The 21,675-nt window shown below is 39.6% G+C and overlaps 1 protein-coding gene across 1 annotated transcript in view; it reads right to left on the bottom strand.

Annotated features, from left to right (window-relative positions):
• SEMA3E (semaphorin 3E) overlaps positions 1–21,675 on the bottom strand; it is a 105,486-nt gene that overhangs the window by 41,649 nt on the left and 42,162 nt on the right. The window contains exon 4 of the mRNA XM_044423425.1: positions 3,954–4,047. Within this exon, the coding sequence (XP_044279360.1) occupies positions 3,954–4,047 (94 nt within the window). The remainder of the gene's footprint in view (positions 1–3,953; positions 4,048–21,675) is intronic.

Below are 21,675 nucleotides of genomic sequence, written 5' to 3'. Positions count from 1 at the left end.
TTTAATTAATATTATATGAACATAAGAAACCACTGCTGAATCAGGCCAAGGGTTCATCTAGTCCAACTTTCTGTTCACACAGTGGCCAACCAGCTGTCCACAGAAAACCCACAGGCAGGACATAATGGAGCCCTTCTACCCATGTTCCCCAGCAGCTGCTGTACACAGGCGCACAGGTGGACACAAGCATGCATGGCATATAGCCATCAGGACTAGAAGCCCCTGACAGTCTTCTCCGGTCTGAACTTATCCAATCCTGTTATAAAGCCCTCCAAACTGGTGGGCATTCTTAAATCATGAATTATTGTTTAACTACGTTTAACTGCATACTGTGTGAAGAAGTGCTTCTTTTTATTTGTCCTGAATTGATTCACTTTATGGGATGACCCCAGATTCTCTTATTATGGATGAGGGAAAAAGTATTCTCCCTCTCCACTTTCTCCACACCATATATTACTCTGGGTACCTATATCATGTGTCCCCTTATTTGCTTTTTTCCTAAACTAAACAGTATCAGCTGCTGCAGCCTTTCTTCACAGGGGACTTGCTCCAAATGCCTCATAATTTCATTGCCCCTTTCTGAACTTTTTCCAATTCTATAATATCCCTTTACATGCAGCTTACTCCACAGATTTATGTAAGGGCAGGATGAGATTGGCAGTTTTATATTCTTATATCGAATACTATATTTCTTTATGAGTTGCCCAGAGAATTTCTGTTATGGGTCGGCCATATAAATGCAGTAATCAATCAATGGATCTGAAACAGATCTTTCCTACTCCTGCTACTTGAGATGCTCTACCTGGATGGACTGGCGACGGCGCTGCAGCCCCCACAGCACGCGCCTTCCCACCACCTGTGGGGGTGAGCCATATCTCAGCCTCAGCTGTGGAAAAGCTCTGGCCAAGAAAGGATGCCAATAAGAGGGGCACTACTGTGTGCTACATATCAAAAGCCATGCGCCTGAAGAAAATTATCCTCTCAAGAACTACTGCGGTCTCTGTCAACCTGCCAATGGGATTTATTACCAAGTAGGGCTTTGCTTTATTGAAAGCAGATACAAGAGTTCATTTGTTTTTGATACTTGGGTCAAAATATTGTTTGTGGAATTTATCTACCCATTTAACATTTTTATGTCACATTATCTGTGGTTAAAGGTCTGTTTTATTTCCTCATTGTAACTCAGTTTATTTGTTCAGAAATGGAACTGTTCCTCACTTCCTCTCCTTAGCACCAGGTCAGATGGCATATCCAAAGTAAGTCTTTAAGCTAATTCACATGAAAACTTTAAACAAAGAACAAATAAATAAGAATAATGTGCTAATTCTGTTTCAGTGTGAAAGGCAAGGAAGTACTGAAATTTCTCCCACTGAGATCATGAGGTTTTAGAGATACTTAAGTTTGGTCAGATAGTGTGAAAAATTTTCAAGTAATGCACCGAAACCACAAAGGAACAATACTGCAGCAGGGAATGCCTTCTTCCATGCCTTCATCCAGCCTTCTCCAACCTACTGCTTTCCAGATGTTTTAAATCACAGCCTCCATCATCCTCAGCCAGCATGGCCAATGGCCAGGGATGATGGGACTTGTAATGTAAAACATCTGGCACACAGCAGACTAGGGGAGGCCTGCTTTAAGCAGAGGTGTCTGCTGGGGTTACATTGAATAAAAAAGGGTACAGAACACATGCAGTATTTTAAAAACTCAAATATAATTATCCTGTCATTCTCTGGGAAAGTGTACCATGGAGGTAGATAGGTATATAAGCTCTTGTGTCCCTTTAATCCAATCCAGCTGGGAACATCAGTACACAGGGAGAGAGTTCTGTGCTCAAATTACCTTTGGGGCTAAATGGGGCTAATTTCATTCACCTCCACCAAGAAAAACAAACAAAGAAAAAAAAAACCCTGCATGGGAAGCAACATCACATGCAGCCTCACTTGCCTTGCACATGTATGTCTGAAACAGAGCATTAGAAGCTCAAAAATTATATTTGATACAGTGTGCTATAATTCTGTTAGGTAAATCTGTCAAAATAGTCATGTGTCCACTAGGGATACACAAGACATCCCTGGACAGCACTGTTCAACTTTTTATGAGTCGAACAATCAGTTCGGCATATTCTTCTCTGAATAACTGACACCTCTGAGTAACTGACATGGTGCCATCCTGACACCTCATTTGTTTGGTGAGAAGAATGGCTGTGTAAAGTGTATGAGATGTATGCATAGGCTGCCTCTCTCAAGGAGGTTCAATGGACTAGATCTGGGGAGGTGCAAATCAGCAAAAGTGCTCTGAATTCTATCTTGAAGCATGTTCCAACTCCGGTTATGCATCAAATTGCAAGCATTGTTTTTTTTTCTTTTCACATGAAAATCTGTACATATTTCTGCACATATTTTTCCAAACATACACATCAAAATTGTGCACTCTTCTCGCATGATTAAAGCATATTTGTACATATTTTAGATCTACTCATATTTCTGAAACAATACATAACAAACACTTTCTGAGTCATACTGAAAGCTCAGAAACAACAGCCTTTGACTGCAAATTGTGTCCAAGTCTGTGTTTGATTTGGAAAATGTGAGCTGGGTAACATCCTGATCAGATCAAACCAAACTGAATTTCTCATACATCTCTGGTGAGCAAATGGATAGGTTGCCTTATTTACCTAGCAGATTGTTTCACATGCAAACACTTCAAGAAGCCCAGAGAAAAGAATCTTGACCATGAGAGGAAGCTGGAGAATTATAGTGCACTGCATCAGACAGAAGGTTCATTGAGTTTCAAATATAAATGGACATGGCAAGTTCTCATTCCTCCATGAACAACATCAATATTCGTGGTGAAGTAAGGGAGGGATCACAGGGAACCTCTGACACAGCTTTGCTCTTCATATGTTCTTCTGTTAACAGGTGTTTCTCAAACAAGCTTTGCTGGGCAATGGAAATCTAAGGTGGGGTGCACAGAAGCATTTGTGGTAGTTACAATCCTAGCTGCGATTATTGTACCTACAGCTCTCTGTCTACATCCCCCAAACTCACAGTAAGATCATCAAATTATAATGCCCAGTAGCTTTCTCGACTCAGGAGAAGGACAGTCAAATGAATAGGACAGTTGTGCCTCTTGACACAAACACATTTGCAGACATTCATAATTCTGCAGAGGTAGAATCTCTATATGATTGAAGTCCTAATTGTACAAAAGCATGTGTAGATCAGCTATGATTAATCTGTCTCATTATCCATTTTTACACTGCGGTTGCATCTCTGAAGAATGCTTGTACAAACAAGACCTTGAGGACAAAAGTAAGGTCAGTAGGCATGTTTTTATCTCTTCTGCAATCCAAAATGATCTTTGACATCAGCAGTATTAAACCCCTTCCAATCCAAGCTCTTAGAGGGCAAGAGCAAAGGGGAAAAGGCATAGTCAAAAGTAACAGCATATCTTTAGTTTACAAATTGTACTGGCAATAATAAGTCCTAAGGAAAGGCATTCCAATTTTTTAGTATGAGGAAAAAAACTAGAAAAGCTGGGAAACCACCAAGGAATTGGTGGCTAGGCAAAAGGGGGTATGGATCTCTGGGGAACCCTGGATAATTAGATTTGACACCTGGGCCAAAGGTTTTGGAGCTCTGCTATACAAAAAAGAACACAACACAGGACTGTAATACCTGGTTGTTGTTTTCTAAATGTGCAGCGTTGCTTTAAAGGTAAAGATCTCTATTTTAAAGATTCCCCAATATTATTCAAAAATCCGTAACAATCACAATGGCAAAATAAAAATGTAACAGTATCTGTGGTATAATCAACCCCAAGAAACAATGAACTTTAAATGCAAAATTAATATACACAAAAGTAGAATTGGCATATCAAAGATTCTAAATAAATAGTGGAAAGTTAAACAAAGAAGCTCAGAAATCCCCTTATGGTTTATGTCAAGTTATTACCAAATAAAGTGGAGATGAAGGAGGAATTGGGGTCAAATGGGCACCTTCCACGTCCCCTCTCAAGTCTGTGTGCTTCTAGATGAAACAGATGATCCTTTAAAAAGAACAGAAAGCATGATAAGAACTACTTGCGTATCAGACAACTGAACTGTAATAGATTTTGCACAATTGTTGTGGCACTAAACTAAACAAACTAAATCTTGCTGACATGGTTCACATAGAGGGTGTCAAGTTGGGGATTTAATTATGCAAGTGTCGCATCTTGTTCCCAAATGGAAAGTATGGTCCACATGGCATCATCTTCAATCTGCAACCCTCCTACATTTCTCCACTGCTCCATGTGTCTTCTGTCTTTCCACAAGATAAGCATTTGAGGAAGAAAAGATGAAAGAGAAGCACCATGACTTTGGATTGTTAGTGCAAGGAGCTCTCCTCTGCAGCTACCCATGCTTACATGGCTGGTCCTTTTCCACTATCCACATGCTGATATGTGTGAGCTGAGAAAGTGAAATATGCAAAAGAAAGTGGAAAGTGAAATACGCAAAGTCAGTTGGATACAATGACAATTTATTGAGTAATTCCTACCACATTCTGATTATTTCCATCAGGGGAAAAATGTTTTCAATTATTGCAGTGAAAATCATTTGCAAGAATACTTGGAAACAAATAGTAGAGAAGATGCATTTTCCCTATTTAGCCATTGAATAATTTCCCAATAAAGATAATTGACATGTGTTGGGGTTTATTCATTTGCTATTATTGTACCGAAGGGTGCAATCCTACGCCTGTTTAGACAGAAAAATGTCATTGCAATAGCTAGCATTTCCCTGCCAGCATGGCTAGCTGGGAAATGCTGGCAGTTGTAGGACTTTTTCTGTCTAAACAGGCATAGGATTGCCCTCTAAATGGCTTCACCCATTGCATTTTTCATGCAGTTAACATGCCTCGCTATTATATCCTTTGCATCTCTATTTGAATTAATTTCCTACATCAGTAATTTTAAGGACCAAGATGGATGATATGCAAGTGGCATGAAAATGCACCAAACTTTCTTTTTACTGTACATGTGTCTGCAGCAGAGCAGAACATAAAGTATTATTATGTTACAGAAAATATCAGGTTGGTCCTCACCTACAAATTCTTTTCCTCCATGGGTACCTCCAAGAGATGGTATGGTGGAATTATACCTTTCCCCCCATAAAAGGGGCATAATTCTAGATGGCCAGCTTTCATTAAAAGGGAGTATCAGCATTTGTCACACCAATGAAACAATTACATTAGTACCAATTAATGCACTGCTAAGCAAGATCCAACTGAAACAGAACTTAAATTTTCTTGTGGATTTTTTAACCCTGCTATTGCTCTGCTATAACAACATTGGAACAAAAGCAGTTACCTATTTTTTAGCAGAAGCTGTGTCACCTATAGCATGCTTTAACAGGGATTTAGGGACCCAATTCCATATGGAATATGTGGTTTATATGAAAAAATATTCCTTAAGCAGTAAACAATTGTTCAGATGGCACTCAATTATTAGTAATGGCTCTTATCAATCTGTCCAGCAAACACAGGAAAACGCCAAAGAGAAAAGGAGCAGTAACAAATGACTTAAACCAGTAGTTATTACTGATCCTGGGATAGTGTAAAAGTTGGCTAAACTAAAAGCAGTGGTTGGAAAGGAAAAAAGAATGAGAGAGGGAAGGATTGGCGACATTATACTTTTGTACCCTTATATCTGAAATAGTTTAGAGGGGAAAAATCAGTGTGATGCTTACGGTATTATTTGATGAGCAGCTTCCAACTGTGGAAATTCTAGTTTGGTTTGGGGTGACAGTAACCTGAAAGTTACCCAAGAGGTAGGTAGGGGTGTGTGCAGGTGTGTGTGTGAAAAAGAGAATTGCTAGAAATCATGCAGAAAATCCTGCTGGTTCTAATATCACCTCAAAATAAATTGAGACCATTTTCCACTGAGCCTTTCTTAGATACTGGGTCAGGTTCAAGCCCATAGTTCATACTGAAATTCATGCAAGTCAGAATGTTGCAAGGGATAGGTTTGTTAGACAAACAAAAAACAAGTGTAGGTTCAAATTCCAAAGACCTGTCAATGGCAGTTCACACTTAAGCAGAGCAGTTACTGCAATGCCAGAAGATTCTGTTTCAAGATTGAAGCCAAATTCTGTACAATGCAGCATTGAGGGCTCAGGGACCTAAGCAAAACTCTTCCATCTTAAAGCAGTACAGAGAGGAGCCAATATCCCCCCTGCAATACAGCTTTAAAATTTGCACCAGAAAGTTAGAAGGCAGGCAGAGCAGTTTTCTGAGCAGCATAAAAAGCAGGAGGAAGGAGAGAAGAAAGTTTTCTTGTGGGTGTAGCATGGAATGAAATGCAGGGCTTTATGTTGAGGTACCCTCAGTATGAATGCAAAACTTGAGAAGTAGTGATTCTCAGACTTCATCTTTGCACTATTATTTTTCCACTGGGCTAAAGTAATTTAATAGAGGAAAACTCTTTAAAAGGTGCCAGCGATGGGCACGAGCTGCCAAGGCGGCGTAGGCGGGGGGGCGTGGGCCTGTGTGGGACAGGGGAACAGGCACATGTGCAGCAAGGGTGCACATGCACGGAGATCATTTTCTCCAAGCGAGCAAGCCCCCTGGGCGTACACAGTGTGAGGTGGCAGCTTGCTTATGAGGAGATCCTTTTCTCCTTTTCTCAAAACGATCTCCATGGGAGCAAGCCACCGCTGGGTGCGCACACAGTGAGGCCCAAAACAATCTCTGCAAGAGCAAGTTGCCACCTCACCACAGATCCAGCCCATGAGTCGTAGTTTGAGGACCCATGCTTTAAAACAACACAACACAAGTGGGGGATGACCTAACATAACCTGCATTTTATCATTTTATATCTCAAAACTGCTACTGGTTTTATTTTGGTTTGTTTTTAAACATTTTCATTCTTTATTTTACTGTCAATTATTCTGGGAGGTGACTAAGAACAGGATCCAGTGTGAATGCACATAAAGCTCCGAACTCAAAAGGATTACAGACATCCCTTGCATCATTAGAGAAACATAGAAACATAGAAAAAATTGAGTCAGAAGGGGCCTCCCAGGCCATCTACTCTAACCCCTAGCTCCAGCTGGCTCTTCTCATGTAATTTGCCTCCAGGATCCTTCTATCCCACCAATCAGCTAGTCAGTGCATTTCAGATGTTTAGCTGAGATGCCTAGGACAGTGAGGAAAGGAAGACAGAGCGCTGCCAGGATAAATTGCATTGATAGGTGTCGTCTCTTTCCCTCCCCACCCCCTGGAATGCCCTCTTAACCCATTTCTGAATGTGGTCCTATGACCAATGCAGTTTTTTCCATTCCAGCAATAAGAAGTGGGGAGGTAATCTGAGCACAGGTCCCCAGCTCTGAGGTGAGCCCTTTTTACCAGTCTCAGAGTAGCGAGTCAGAAATATCCTACTGCTCTCTAGATAGTCTAGGAACCATGGGATTGCTCCACCTGACGAGTAACAAAGATGCTAAATTAATAGATATACACATAAAATGATTATTTTCCCTGGACTTTTTTCATATAGCATATTGAAAAAATGCCATTCAGAACATTTTACTGCATTCCTAGTCAAAACCAAAAATGTGGGTTGATTGCACTGTTACCCTGTATAGAACAATTTTAACTGACCTTACTCTTATCAAATCAAATCTTGTGTATTTAGCAAGACAATTTGTTGTTGTTCTTAGTCACAAAGTCGTGTGCAACCCATCACGACCCCATGGAAAACATTCCTCCAGGCCTTCCTCTCCACCATCTCCCGGAATCTACTTAAGCTCACACCAACTGCTTCAGTGACTCCATCTAGCCACCTCATCCTCTGCCGTCCCCTTCTTCTTTTGCCATCTATTGTTCCCAGCATTAGACTCTTCTCCAGGGAGGCTTTCCTTCTCATTAGGTGGCCAAAGTATTTGAGTTTAATCTTCAGTATCTGGCCTTCTAAAGAGCAGTCAGGATTGATCCCCTCCAGGACTGACCGGTTTGATCGCCTTGCGGTCCAAGGGACTCGCAGGAGTCTCCTCCAGCACCAAAATTCAAAGGCCTCAATCCTTCAGCACTCAGCCATCCTTATGGTCCAGCTTTCACAGCCATACATTGCAACTGGGAAAACCATAGCCTTGACTATACGCACTTTTGTTGGCAGGGTGATGTCTCTGCTTTTTAGTATGCTGTTTAGACTTGCCATGGCTTTCCACCCCAGGAGCAAGCGTCTTTTAATTTCTTGGCTGCAGTTCCAATCTGCAGTGGTCTTGGAGCCCAGGAAAATAAAATCTGTCATTACCTCCATTTTTTCCCCATCTTTTTGCCAGGAAGTGAGAGGATTGGATGCCATGATCTTCGTTTTCTTCATGTTGAGTTTCAAGCCAACTTTTGCGCTCTCCTCCTTCACCCGCATGAAGAGGCTCGTTAGTTCCTCTTCACTTTCTGCCATTAGAGTGGTATCGTCTGCATATCTGAGGTTGTTGATATTTCTCCCAGCAATCTTAATTCCAACTGGTGATTCATCCAGCCCTGCCTTTCTCATGATGTGCTTTGCATATAAGTTAAATAGACAGGGCTACAGTATACAGCCACGCCGAAATCCTTTCTCAATTTTGAACCAATCAGTGGTTCCATGTCCAGTTCTCACTGTTGCTTCTTGACCCGCATATAGGTTTCTCAAGAGACAAATAAGATGGTCTGGTACTCCCATCTCTTTAAGAACTTCCCACAATTTGTTGTGGTCCGCACAATCAAAGGCTTTACCATAGTCAATGAAGCAGAAGTAGATGTTTTTCTGGAACTCCCTAGCTTTCTCCATGATCCAGCGTATGTTGGCAATTTGATCTCTAGTTCCTCTCCCTCTTCAAAATCCTGCCTGTACTTCGGGTCGTTCTCATTCCACATACTAGCTTGTAGGATTTTGAGCATAACTTTGCTAGCATGTGAAATGAGTGCAATGGTGCAGTAGTTTGAACATTCTTTGGCATTGCCCTTCTTTGGGATTAGAATGTGAACTGACCTTTTCCAATCCTGTGGCCACTGTTGAGTTTTCCAAATTTGCTGGCATATTGAGTCACTTTTACTGCATCGTCTTTTAGGATTTTGAATAGCTCAGCTGGAATACTGACGCCTCCACTAGCTTTGCTGTTGCTCAGACTTCCTAAGACCCATTTGACCTCGCATTCCAGCATGTCTGGCTCAAGGTCAGTGACCACCCCATCATGGTTATCAGAGAAGTTAAGCTCTTTCTTGTATAGTTCTTCTGTGTAATCTTGCCACCTCTTCTTCAACTCTTCTGCCTCTGTTAGGTCCCTGCCATTTTGGTCCTCTATCCTGCCCATCTTTGCATGAAACGTTCCCTTCATATCTCCAATTTTCTTGAAGAGATCTCTGATCCTCCCTATTTTATTGTTTTCTTCTATTTCTTTGCACTGTTCATTTAAGAAGGCATTCTTATCTCTTCTAGCTATTCTCTGGAATTCTGCATTCAATTGGGTGTATCTTTCTCTTTCTCCCTTGCCTTTTGCTTCCCTTCTTTCCTCAGCTATTTGTAAAGCTTCCTCAGGCAGCCATTTTGCTTTCCTGCATTTCTTTTTCTTTGGGATGGTTTTAGTTGCTGCCTCTTGTACAATGTTGTGAAACTCCATCCATAGTTCTTCAGCCACTCTGTCTATCAGATCTAATTCCTTAAATCTATTTGTCACCTCTACTGTAGATTCATCAGGGATATGATTTAGGTCATACCTGAGTGGTCTAGTGCTTTTCCCCACTTTCTTCAATTTAAGCCTAAATTTTGCAACCAGAAGCTCATGATCTGAGCCACAGTCAGCTCCTGGTCTAGTTTTTACTGACTGTATAGAGCTTCTCCATCTTTGGCTGCAGAGCACATAGTCAATCTGATTTCTGTGTTGACCGTCTGGTGATGTCCATGTGTAGAGTCGTCTCTTGGGTTGTTGGAAAAGAGTGTTTGCTATGACCATCGTATTCTCGTGACAAAATTCTACCAGCCTGTGCCCTGCTTCATTTTGTACTCCAAGGCCAAACTTGCCTGTTATTCCGGTTATCTTTTGGCTTCCTACTTTAGCATTCCACTTTATCATCCCCCATGATGATAAGGACATCATTTTTTGGAGTTAATTCTAGAAGGTGTCGTAGGCCTTCATAGAACCGGTCAACTTCAGCCTCTTCAGCACCAGTGGTTGGGGCATAGACTTGGACTGCTGTGATGTTGAATGGTTTGTCTTGGATTTGAACTGAGATCATTCTGTCATTTTGGAGATTGTATCCCAGTACTGCTTTTCCTACCCTTTTATTGACTATGAAGGCTGCTCCATTTCTTCTGTGGGATTCTTGCCCGCAGTAGTATACCTGATGGTCATCTGAATTAAATTCACCCATTCCTGTCCATTTTAGTTCACTGATTCCTAAGATGTCAATGTTCAGTCTTGTCATCTCTTGTTTGACCACATCCAGCTTGCCTTGATTCATGGATCTTACTAGCCCTCTGCTCTTCCCCAGTAGCATATTGGACACCTTCCGACCTGAGGGGCTCATCTTCTGGCATCATATCTTTTTGCCTTTTGGTACGGTCCATGGGGTTTTCATGACAAAGATACTGGAGTGGGTTGCCGTTTCCTTCTCCAGTGGATCACGTTTTGTCAGAACTCTCTGCTATGACCTGTCCATCTTGGGTGACCCTGCACGGCATAGCTCATAGCTTCATTGAGCTATGCAAGCCCCTTCGCCACGACAAGGCAGTGATCCATGAAGAGGAGGAAGACAATTAGGCAGCATTTATACTGTCTTTTGTTATCTATATTTGCACAGCTGCAATTTCTGACTGAATAATGTGGTTTGCATATTTGAAGGTACCCTTTGAAGTTAAGGCAGACCACAATTTATATACCACTGGAAGCCAGAGGTTTTTAATTTTTTTAATTTTTTTTTTTAGCAGATCTTACCTAATTTGACACAAAGCAAAGTATATTCTTTATAAATGTTTGCAGATGCATATTCTCCTTGGGGAAAAAGTCTGTGAAATTTCAGCATTTATTTCTCCTGCCCATAGAGGTTTTCTATTCCAACATTTCCCAGCTAACAAGTTGGTAAACGGTGCTAGCTGCCACGAAGCACTATATACTGGATTTTTTTCCCCTCTATAGAATGATTTATGTGTGTGTGTCACGTTCCATGTGACACCCATTTCAAGGAGAAACCATTTCCCATCAACAGGTTCAAGGACTAGTGCTGCCGTTTTGGCCATTGTCATTTATGAGCATAGTGTTCTTTGAGGTATTTCTGAAGAAAAACTGGCACATTATAAGAGATTACTTCAGTGCCATTAGTTATGTTTCAGTCCCTTTCCAATGGTTAGTTTGGAAATGCTGCAAGAACATGCAGAGGAGGAACTAGAGAGAATATACTATCTTAAAGTAGCTTGGATGGTTAAAATATTAAACCAAGTATGATTTATAGTACCCAGGGATTAGGAAACCTAAGAAGTACTCAGTGAGTACTAAAACTGTCATTATTTTAAGAATCTCTGTTTCTTGGTGTTGTAGTTCTCTGTCACTTAGCAACAGGGCAAAAGTAGATAACATCAGAGCATGCTAAATGCCAATGATTGTAAACTGTAATGAGCCTATGCCCAACTCCACAATGGGCATTGTGTGCTGCCTCTTAGAACTGTTTCACACATTGCACTGTTCTAACGTACCTAAGGTTTCAGGGAATGCTTACTGTGTGAATGAGAAGCCCATGTTTAGAAACATGCATATTGGACAGGACCTGCAGTATCTGAAGCCTCCCAGAAAATGAAAGTGCTTTGAAACCTGGGAGTGCTGCCTCATTCTATGTGGAAAGACCCTTAAATATATCATGATAAAGCAGCAAATTCTTTGAACTGCTTGCTTACTTATTAGTCCTAGTTTGATAATTTCTCTGTGTGTTAATGACTAGAATGGAGCAGTTGTGCCTCTGTGAAATATACTAGCTCATGACTCATTCTTTAACCATACCCATGGGTGTTGTAGTAACTTCTCAGTAGGATGTAGTGACCTCAGACATGCATTTATTCATTTATTATGTATTTGTTTATAGTAAGATTAGGTAGCCCAGCACTCTCAAGCTATTTGGGACTACAGCTCCCATAACCCATGACCACTTAAGTCCAGTTTCTAGCCATTTCACCACACCGGCGTTCTTTGTCATTTGAGCTGGCAGTTACATGACCCCTGATGAAATCAATAAGAACCACACAAGAGCAGGGTAGTTTCCAGCACTTCACTTTGGTGACTTTCCACATGCATTCTGTTCCTCACATGCAGGACCACTAGAACAAGTTTGATAATAAATCCTATTTTGGCATTTTAATCAGATGTCTAAAATGAATTGTTCATTTCTCAGATAGAACAGGAATTTTCAGAGTGGGATGATAGTATCTAAACAGGAAGCAGAACATCCAATAATGAGGCTAATTTCTCTCATGTATTAATTGTTTTACCCTACAGTGTACTGAATAAAAAACAAGGCTGGCTATTCATTTCATCACTTTCATTTATGAAAAGCTCTTCATAAAATGCATTTCTCTCCCTCTGTCTTGCCATGCTTCTTGTGTACCACTTCATATTGGGTAGGTAATATGTACCACAGCCAGAAAAACATCTAGTTCTGCTTCATTGACTATGCTAAAGCCTTTGATTGTGTGGATCACAACAAATTGTGGTGAGTTCTTAAAGAGATGGGAGTACCAGTCCATCTTATTTGTCTCTTGAGAAACCTATATGCGGGTCAAGAAGCATCAGTGAGAACTGGACACGGAACCACTGATTGGTTCAAAATTGAGAAAGGAGTTCGGCAAGGCTGTATACTGTCGCCCTGCCTACTTAACTTATATGCAGAGCACATCATGAGAAAGGCGGGGCTGGATGAATCACCAGTTGGAATTAAGATTACTGGGAGAAATATCAACAACCTCAGATATGCAGACGATACCACTCTAATGGCAGAAAGTGAAGAGGAACTAAAGAGCCTCTTGATCCGGGTGAAGGAGAAGAGTGCAAAAGTTGGCTTGAAACTCAACATTGAGAAAACTAAGATCATGGCATCCGGTCCTCTCACTTCCTGGCAAATAGATGGGGAAGAAATAGAGGTAGTGACAGATTTTATTTTCCTGGGCTCCAAGATCACCACAGATGGGGACTGCAGCCAAGAAATTAAAACACACTTGCTCCTGGGGAGGAAAGCTATGACAAATCTAGACAGCATACTAAAAAGCAGAGACATCACCCTGCCAACAAAAGTGCGTATAGTCAAGGCTATGGTTTTCCCAGTTGCAATGTATGGCTGTGAAAGCTGGACCATAAGGAAGGCTGAATGCCAAAGAACTGAGGCCTTTGAATTGTGGTGCTTGAGGAGACTCCTGCGAGTCCCCTGGACTACAAGGTGTTCAAACTGGTCAGTCCTAGAGGAGATCAACCCTGACTGCTCTTTATAAGGCCAGATACTGAAGAAGAAATTCAAATACTTTTGCCACCTAATGAGAAGGAAGGACTCACTGGAGAAGAGCCTAATGCTGGGAACAATAGATGGCAAAGAAGAAGGGGACGGCAGAGGATGAGGTGGCTAGATGGAGTCACTGAAGCAGTCGGCATGAGCTTAAGTGGACTCCAGGGGATGGTGGAGGACAGGAAGGCCTGGAGGAATGTTGTCCATGGGGCCGTGATGGGTTGGAGATCTGCTCCCTGCAAGTCTTCGACAGCTGGAGAAGATTAGCTAGAAACTCATCGGATCTGCTGGGTGAAAATTTTTATTTTTTTTCTCCTCAATACTACCTGTGAAAAAGTTGCAGTTGTTGTTAATTGGCATAAAAAAGAAAGGAAAGCTCCTTTGATGGAGGGAGGAATTTCTCCCCCCCCCCCATGGAGTTTTAAGCAGCGACTGATATGGGGAAGAGGAATTGCGGCTTTTTTGGAAAGTTTGAAGCTGAAGAGAAAGACCTCTTTTTTCTAACCTCCCCAAGTGCAAAGAATCAAAATAAACAATTACTGTGGAATTAAGTGATAGAACGACAAAATTTACTGGCAGAGTGGCCATTTTTTTTCGGGATTCTGGCCAAGAATTCCTGAGAGAAAAACAAGCCTGTGTTTTTTCTTCTCCATTGTGACGTCATTTCAAAATAGCCCTTTGCTGCCATCCTGTGGCTATCAGAATTATAGCAAGTTCCTTTTTCTTTTCTTTTTCGTTTTCTCTTTTTCTCTTCTCTATCTCTCTGCTGCTGTCTTGAAATTATTGGTAAAAATTTTTCCCCATGAGAAAAATACACCCTTCCTCTTCTTTGGCACCCACATCAGCTGCTCAGAGTCCAACTCATCAGCCTAAAGCAGAAGATGTTGAAAAATATCAAAAAGAGCTACAAATGACGCTTCTGGTGATAAAGAAATCTTTAACAGCTTTGCAAGCATCCCAAGAGGCGATGTCAACATGACAGGAAAGTATCTCAAATGAGCAAAAAGAACAGCTTGACAAATTGGATAATTCTGTTAAGAATGTATCAACTCAATTATCTGACGTTCAACTTAAAACTGAACAGAATACACAAAAAATACAACAAACACATGAAAAACTGGAAACGGTAAATAAAGAAACACAACTAATTAAGCAAACAAATATGTCTCTATGGGATTCACTTGCTATATTAGAGATGGAGAAGGCATCTTACTGCTTAAGATTTCAGAGTATACCTGAAGGAAAGAATGAAGATTTGCAAGAGCTAATGATTGGCATCTTGGCAGAGCTTTTAGAAATAGAAAATGAAGACATTGCAGCAGGGATCGATCTTATCTACAGAGTTAACTCGACCTATGCCAGAAAAAACAAACTTGCGAGGGAAGTTCATGTTAAATTTGCTCTAAGGTCTATAAGAAACAATGTTTTGAAGGCCATATGTGAGAAACCTTTAAAGGTGGATGATCGCCACGAGGTGACGGTTCTGAAGCAAATACCATGGAGGATTAGAGGAGGACGAAAGAAATACTTATTCCTTACTACAAAGTTGATTAAGAAAGAGATTATCTTTAAGTGGCTAACGCCAGAAGGAATACTCTTCACTTGGAACTCTACAAGATATAAATTGGATTCAATTTTTAAGGCACAAAAGTTCTATGAAAAATTTAGAGGTATGCTTGAAGAAGAAGAATCGGGTGCTTCAAAAGAAGAGGGAAAGGTGCCAAATCAATGGAATTAACAATGTATCACTCTGAGGAAGGAGAAATAGTGAATATTGATTCACAACAAGAAGTACAGATACTGGAGCCAAAGGAGAAGAAAAAAGGTAGAAGTGTAAAGGCGAAGAATAAGTAGATAAGTATGTACTCTTTGAACATGGCTTTTAAAAGGGAAGGAAAAATTGAATTGCTCTCTTTAAATGTTAACAGACTAAATAGACCCTCTAAGAGGAGAAGGATCTTCGCTCAACTTCAAAAATGAAAATTAGATCTAAAGAAACACATATTAAGAAACAACATGTTAAATTTTTGGAATGTTCAAAGCTTGGAAAATTGTTTGTATCTTCTGCGTCTCAAAAGAAGAGAGGTTTAGCATTATATATTAAGGAAAAACTAGACCCTAAATATATACTTGCTGATGAGGATGGTAGGATCCTGATGGTCGAAATTACAATGAAACTCAAAAAGGTGCTTTTAGTGGCAATATACGCACCAAATGACCATCAGGAAATATTTTACCAAAAATTACATACTTTACGCTTACAAGTGGGCTATCAGACTGTGTGTGTAATGGGAGATTTCAATGCAATTGTGGACAAGAAAACGGACCATAAGAGTGAGATTAAGGGGAAAAAAGGGCAGGAGGATACTCCCAAAATCTTGTTCTAACATGATTGAAGAACTCAGATTGATAGATGCTTGGAGGCATAAAAATCCAACCTCTGCTAAATATTCTTTCTACTCAAATAGACATAGGTCATGGTCTAGAATTGATATGGTTTGGATAACTCCGGACTTAGTACCAGACTTGATAGAAGCTGAAATAGAGGCAAATGTTTGGGCGGAACACAACTCTGTAACTATATCACTGAAAGGAACTGCAAGGATTCCCAGATGGAGCTTAAATAAAATGTTATTAAAGGATTAAAAATTTATAGAAGAGATAAATAAGGAAATGCAAGTATTCTTTCAAATAAATAAAGCGGAAGAAACTTCTTTACAAAACGTCTGGGATACAGCTAAAGCCTATGTCAGGGAACTGATAATAACATACGCAGCAAAAAGAAAAAGAAAAAGCAAGAACGAGCAAAAATAGTAGAGGAACTGACGAAACGGAAACAAGAACTGCAGGAAGATACATCCAAAAAAAAAAAAATCTCAAGGTCCAAATGAATATCTTAAAGCATAAACTGAATCTCCTGGACACAAATGAACTTACTAAGCAAATGACATTGACCAAACAGAATTTCTTTGAAAATGCTAATAAACCAAGGAGATGGTTAGCCTATAAAGTAAAGAAAGAGAGAGAGAAGAGATTGATTTCAAAACTGAAGGATGGAGAAGGATGACTACAAGTTCTAAGTATACAAATTAAGAAAATAGCAGAAGATTTCTTTACAAAATTATATCAGAAGGATGAGATTTCAACTGAGAAAGTAAAAGAACACATCCGAAATGCAGACTTACCAAAACTACCAGAGAAATACCAAAAATTATTGAACCAAGAAGTAACTACTATGGAAGTAATAGAGGCAATTATGCATCAAAAGAATGATAAAACTCCTGGCCCGGATGGGCTGCCAGCTGAATTTTATAAATCCTTTGAAGGAGTCTTTGCTACGTTTCGTAAAGATATATGTAATGAAGCACTGTTAAATGCTAAAATACCAAATACTTGGACAGAGGCAAATATTACTCTAATACTGAAAGAAGATATGGACTTAACACAGATTCAAAACTATAGACCTATATCATTATTAAATGTGGATTACAAAATTTTTGCCTCTATAATGGCAGAAAGGTTAAAGAAGTTTTTAATAGACTTTATTCATCCGGACCAAATGGTTTTTGCCTAAAAGAGGAATAATTTGAGGACTATCTTGGAAATGTTTTAATAAATAAATAAAATAAATAAAATAGCCTAGAGTATTATGAGATACATACGGAAAAATCAATGGCTTTATTATTTATGGACGCTCAGAAAGCCTTCGATTATGTTAACTGGCAATTTATGAAGCAACAGATGGCCCAAATGGAGCTCGGTGAAAAGTTTATTAATGTGATATCAAGCATTTATCAAAAGCAGTCAGCTAGGATTGGAGAATTTACAGTTTATAGAGATACAAAAGGGTACAAGACAAAGATGCGCATTGTCACCTCTGTTGTTTATTCTGATTTTAGAAGTGTTGAATAGAAATATCAGGAACGACGCAGACATAAAAGGTACTAGAATTAGAGATGAAAGTTATAAATTGCAAGCATTTGCAGATGATCTGGTTTTCATAATGGAGGAACCCTTTGTAACAATGCCTAAACTCCTACAAAGGATTGAAGAATATGGTGAGGTTACAGGGATGAAAATAAATAGAGAAAAGATGAAACTGTTAGTTAAAAATTTTACACAAGACCAGAGAAAAATGCTGCAGGAACAAGTAGATTTACAGATTGTTAAAAGGGTTAAGTATTTGGGAATTTATCGTACAGCTAACTGTACTACTCTGAAAGAAGACAATTATGATAAACTATTGAAGGATATTAAGGGCGATCTGGAAAATGGGCTAATTTGCAATTATCTTTGATGGAATGAATAGCACTTGTTAAAATGAATATATTACCAAAGCTTTTGTTTTTATTTCAAATGATTCCCTTAAAAATTGATAGAAATTTTTTTGAGGATTTAAATTTTCAAATTTCAAGATTTATATGGAGAAAGAAGAAACCAAGGATTAAACTAAAAATACTTCAGGAAGCTAAAGAGAACGGTGGTTTTGGTCTTCCTGATTGGATGTTGTATTATCCAGCTTCTGTCTTAACTTGGCTAAAAGAATGGATAACTTTAATGAGGAAGAGAATTTTGTATCTTGAAGGACATGATTTGCAAATGGGTTGGCATGCTTATCTGTGGTATGAGAAGGCTAAGTCACATGCCTCTTTTTTAAGTCAGTATATTAGAAAATCATTAATGTTGGTGTGGGAAAAGTTAAAGTTAAAATTGTATAATAAATTACCAAGATGGCTTTCACCCATTGAAGCTTTTGTGTATCCAAATGCATTGAATTTTGAAGGGATTATAAGATACAAGGATATTTTGGATAAGGATGGAGGCCTGAAATTAGATTAAGAAACACAAGAACAGGCATCTAATATCTCTTGGTGGCACAAGGTGCAGATACAATCGAGATATGCTAAAGATTGTAAAGCATGGGGTTTTTATAAGGAATTAACAGCGTTAATTAACAGCGTTAATTAACAAGTGATGCTTAAATCAGATGAGAAAATGATTAAAAGATTATATCATTTCTTACTTGACAGGAAAATGGAAGATGAACAGGTTAAAGAAACTATGATAACATGGGCACAAAATTTTGGATATTATATTGAATTAGAAAAGTGGCAAAAGCTGTGGGAGAGAAATATTAAGGTAACATTGGCAATTTCATATAAAGAAAACTTATATTAAATGTTTTATAGATGGTATCTGTTGCCAAATCGATTAGCTAAGATGGTTCCAAATATGTCAAATGGATGTTGAAAATGTAAACATAAACTGGGTACTTTTTACCATATGTGGTGGACTTGCGACAATGGGAAAAAGTATTGGATTAAAATACATAAATGGCTCGAGGAAATGTTACAAAAACTGTTAGCCTTTAAACCTGAAGTTTTTTTATTAGGCATTATACCGGAGGATATTAGTAAACAAGAAATGTATTTGATTTTACATGTAATCACTGCAGCGAGCATTGAATTCGCTCAACACTGGAAAAGTGAGGAGCTACGCACTGATGAATTGATTCTAAAAAAGATTCTGCACTGTGCAGAAATGGATAGATTGACTTTATCACTGAACGAGAAAGAAGATACTGACTTCTATCAAACTTGGGACTCTTTTTATTACTGGCTAGAGAAACGGGACTGGTCCTAGATTTAAATACGTTTTTAAGCTATCATAAATTGATTTAAATATGACTATGGAATGTTGAGTAGGGGGCTGACCCAGTACGTTTGATGCATTTGATGATTGATGTTTTTAGTGTTCGTTTAAAAATCTTAATAAAATTTATTTTTTTAAAAAAGAGACAAATAAGATGGTCTGGCACTCCCATCTCTTTAAGAACTTGCCACAATTTGTTGTGATCCACACAATCAAAGGCTTTAACATAGTCAATGGAGCAGAAGTAGATGTTTTTCTGGAACTCCCTAGCTTTCTGCATGATCCAGCATATGTTGTCAATTTGATCTCTAGTTCCTCTGACTCTTCGAAATCCTGCCTGTACTTCTAATAGTTCTCGGTCCACATACTGCTGGAGTCTAGCTTGTAGGATTTTGAGCATAACTTTGCTATCATGTGAAATGAGTGCAATGGTGCAGTAGTTTGAACATTCTTTGGCATTGCCCTTCTTTGGGATCAGAATGCAAACTGACCTTTTCCAATCCTCTGGCCCCTGTTGAGTTTTCCAAATTTGCTGGCATATTGAATGTAGCACTTTTACTGCATCATCTTTTAGGATTTTAAATAGCTCAGCTGGAATACTGTCTCCTCCACTAGCATTGTTGTTGCTCAGACTTCCTAAGGCACATTTGACTTCATATTCCAGGATGTCTGGCTTGAGGTCAGTGACCACCCCATCATGGTTATCAGGGACGTTAAGGCCTTTCTTGTATAGTTCTGTGTAATCTTGCCATCTCTTCTTCATCTCTTCTGCCTCTGTTAGGTCCCTGCCATTTTGGTCCTGTATCATGCCCATCTTTGCATGAAATGTTCCCTTCATAGCTCCAATTTTCTTGAAGAGATCTCTGGTCCTCCTTATTCTATTATTTTGCACTGTTCATTTTTTTGCACTGTTTCTTTGCACTGTTCATTTAAGAAGGCTTTCTTATCTCTTCTCTGGAATTCTGCATTCAATTGGGTGTATCTTTCTCCCTTGCCTTACACTTCCCTTCTTTCCTTGTAAAGCTTCCTCAGACAGCCATTTTGCTTTCTTGCATTTCTTTTTCTTTGGGATGGTTTTAGTTGTTACCTCTTGTACAATGTTGCGCACCTCTGTCCATAGTTCTTCAGGTACTCTGTCTATCAGATCTAACTCCTTAAATCTATTTGTCACCTCTACTGTATATTCATCAAGGATATGATTTAGGTCTTGCCTGAGTGGCCTAGTGCTTTTCCTTACTTTCTTCAATTTAAGCCTAAATTTTGCAACGAAAAGCTCATGATCTGAGCCACAGTCAGCTCCTGGTCTAGTTTTTACTGACTGTATAGAGCTTCTCCATCTTTGGCTGCAGAGCACATAGTCAATCTGATTTCTGTGTTGACAGTCTGGTGATGTCCATGTGTAGAGCCGTCTCCTGGGTTATTGAAAAAGAGTGTTTGCTATGACCATTGTATTCTCTTGACAAAATTCTACCAGCCTGTGCCCTGTTTCATTCTGTACTCCAAGGCCAAACCTGCCTGTTATTCCGGATTTCTTTTGGCTTCCTACTTTAACATTCCAATCCCCCATGATGATAAGGACATCATTTTTGGGTATTAATTCTAGAAGGTGTCGTAGGCCTTCATAGAACCGGTCAACTTCAGCCTCTTCAGCATCAGTGGTTGGGGCACAGACTTGAACTACTGTGATGTTGAATGGTTTGGCTTGGATTCGAACTGAGATCATTCTGTCATTTTGGAGATTGTATCCCAGTACTGGTTTTCCTACTGAGGGTTTCTTGCCCGCAGTAGTATACCTGATGGTCATCCGAATTAAATTCACCTATTCCTGTCCATTTTAGTTCATTGATTCCTAAGATGTCAATGTTCAGTCTTGTCATCTCTTGTTTGACCATGTTCAGCTTGCCTTGATTCATACTTCTTACATTCCAGGTTCCTATGGAGTATAGATCTTTATAGCTTCAGACCTCCTTTCACCACCAGATACATCTGCAATTGAGTGTCCTTTCGGCTTTGACCCAGTCGCTTCATTCTTTCTGGCGCTACTAGTACTAGCCCTCTGCTCTTCCCCAGTAGCACATTGGACACCTTCCAAACTGAGGGGCTCATCTTCCAGCGTCATATCTTTTTGACTTTTGGTACTGTCCATGGGGTTTTCATGGCAAGGGTACTGGAGTGGGTAGCCATTTCCTTCTCCAGTGGATCACATTTTGTCAGAGCTCTCTGCTATGACCTGCCCATCTTGGGGGGCCCTGCACAGCATAGCTCATAGCTTCACTGAGCTACACAAGCCCCTTCACCACGACAAGGCAGTGATCCTTGAAGGGGGGCAAACAGACTAAGAATCAGTTATTTCTTTTGTGTCCCGGTTGTGTCTCTTTTAAAACGAAAAGATAAGCTGAATTTTCACATTCAAGATAGGTCTATGTCTGGGCTTTAGTGCAAACCTGAGAGTAAACTGAATTTAGCCTATATGTTTTTTATTTCTGCACCGTGGCTCTTGTCAATCTAGAACTATGTGAAGTTTTAT

The sequence above is a fragment of the Varanus komodoensis genome, unplaced genomic scaffold (genome assembly GCF_004798865.1).
Source record: "Varanus komodoensis strain SLA01 unplaced genomic scaffold, ASM479886v1 scaffold13_3, whole genome shotgun sequence".
NCBI lineage: Eukaryota > Metazoa > Chordata > Lepidosauria > Squamata > Varanidae > Varanus > Varanus komodoensis.
This window is presented reverse-complemented; position numbering and strand designations above follow the sequence as displayed.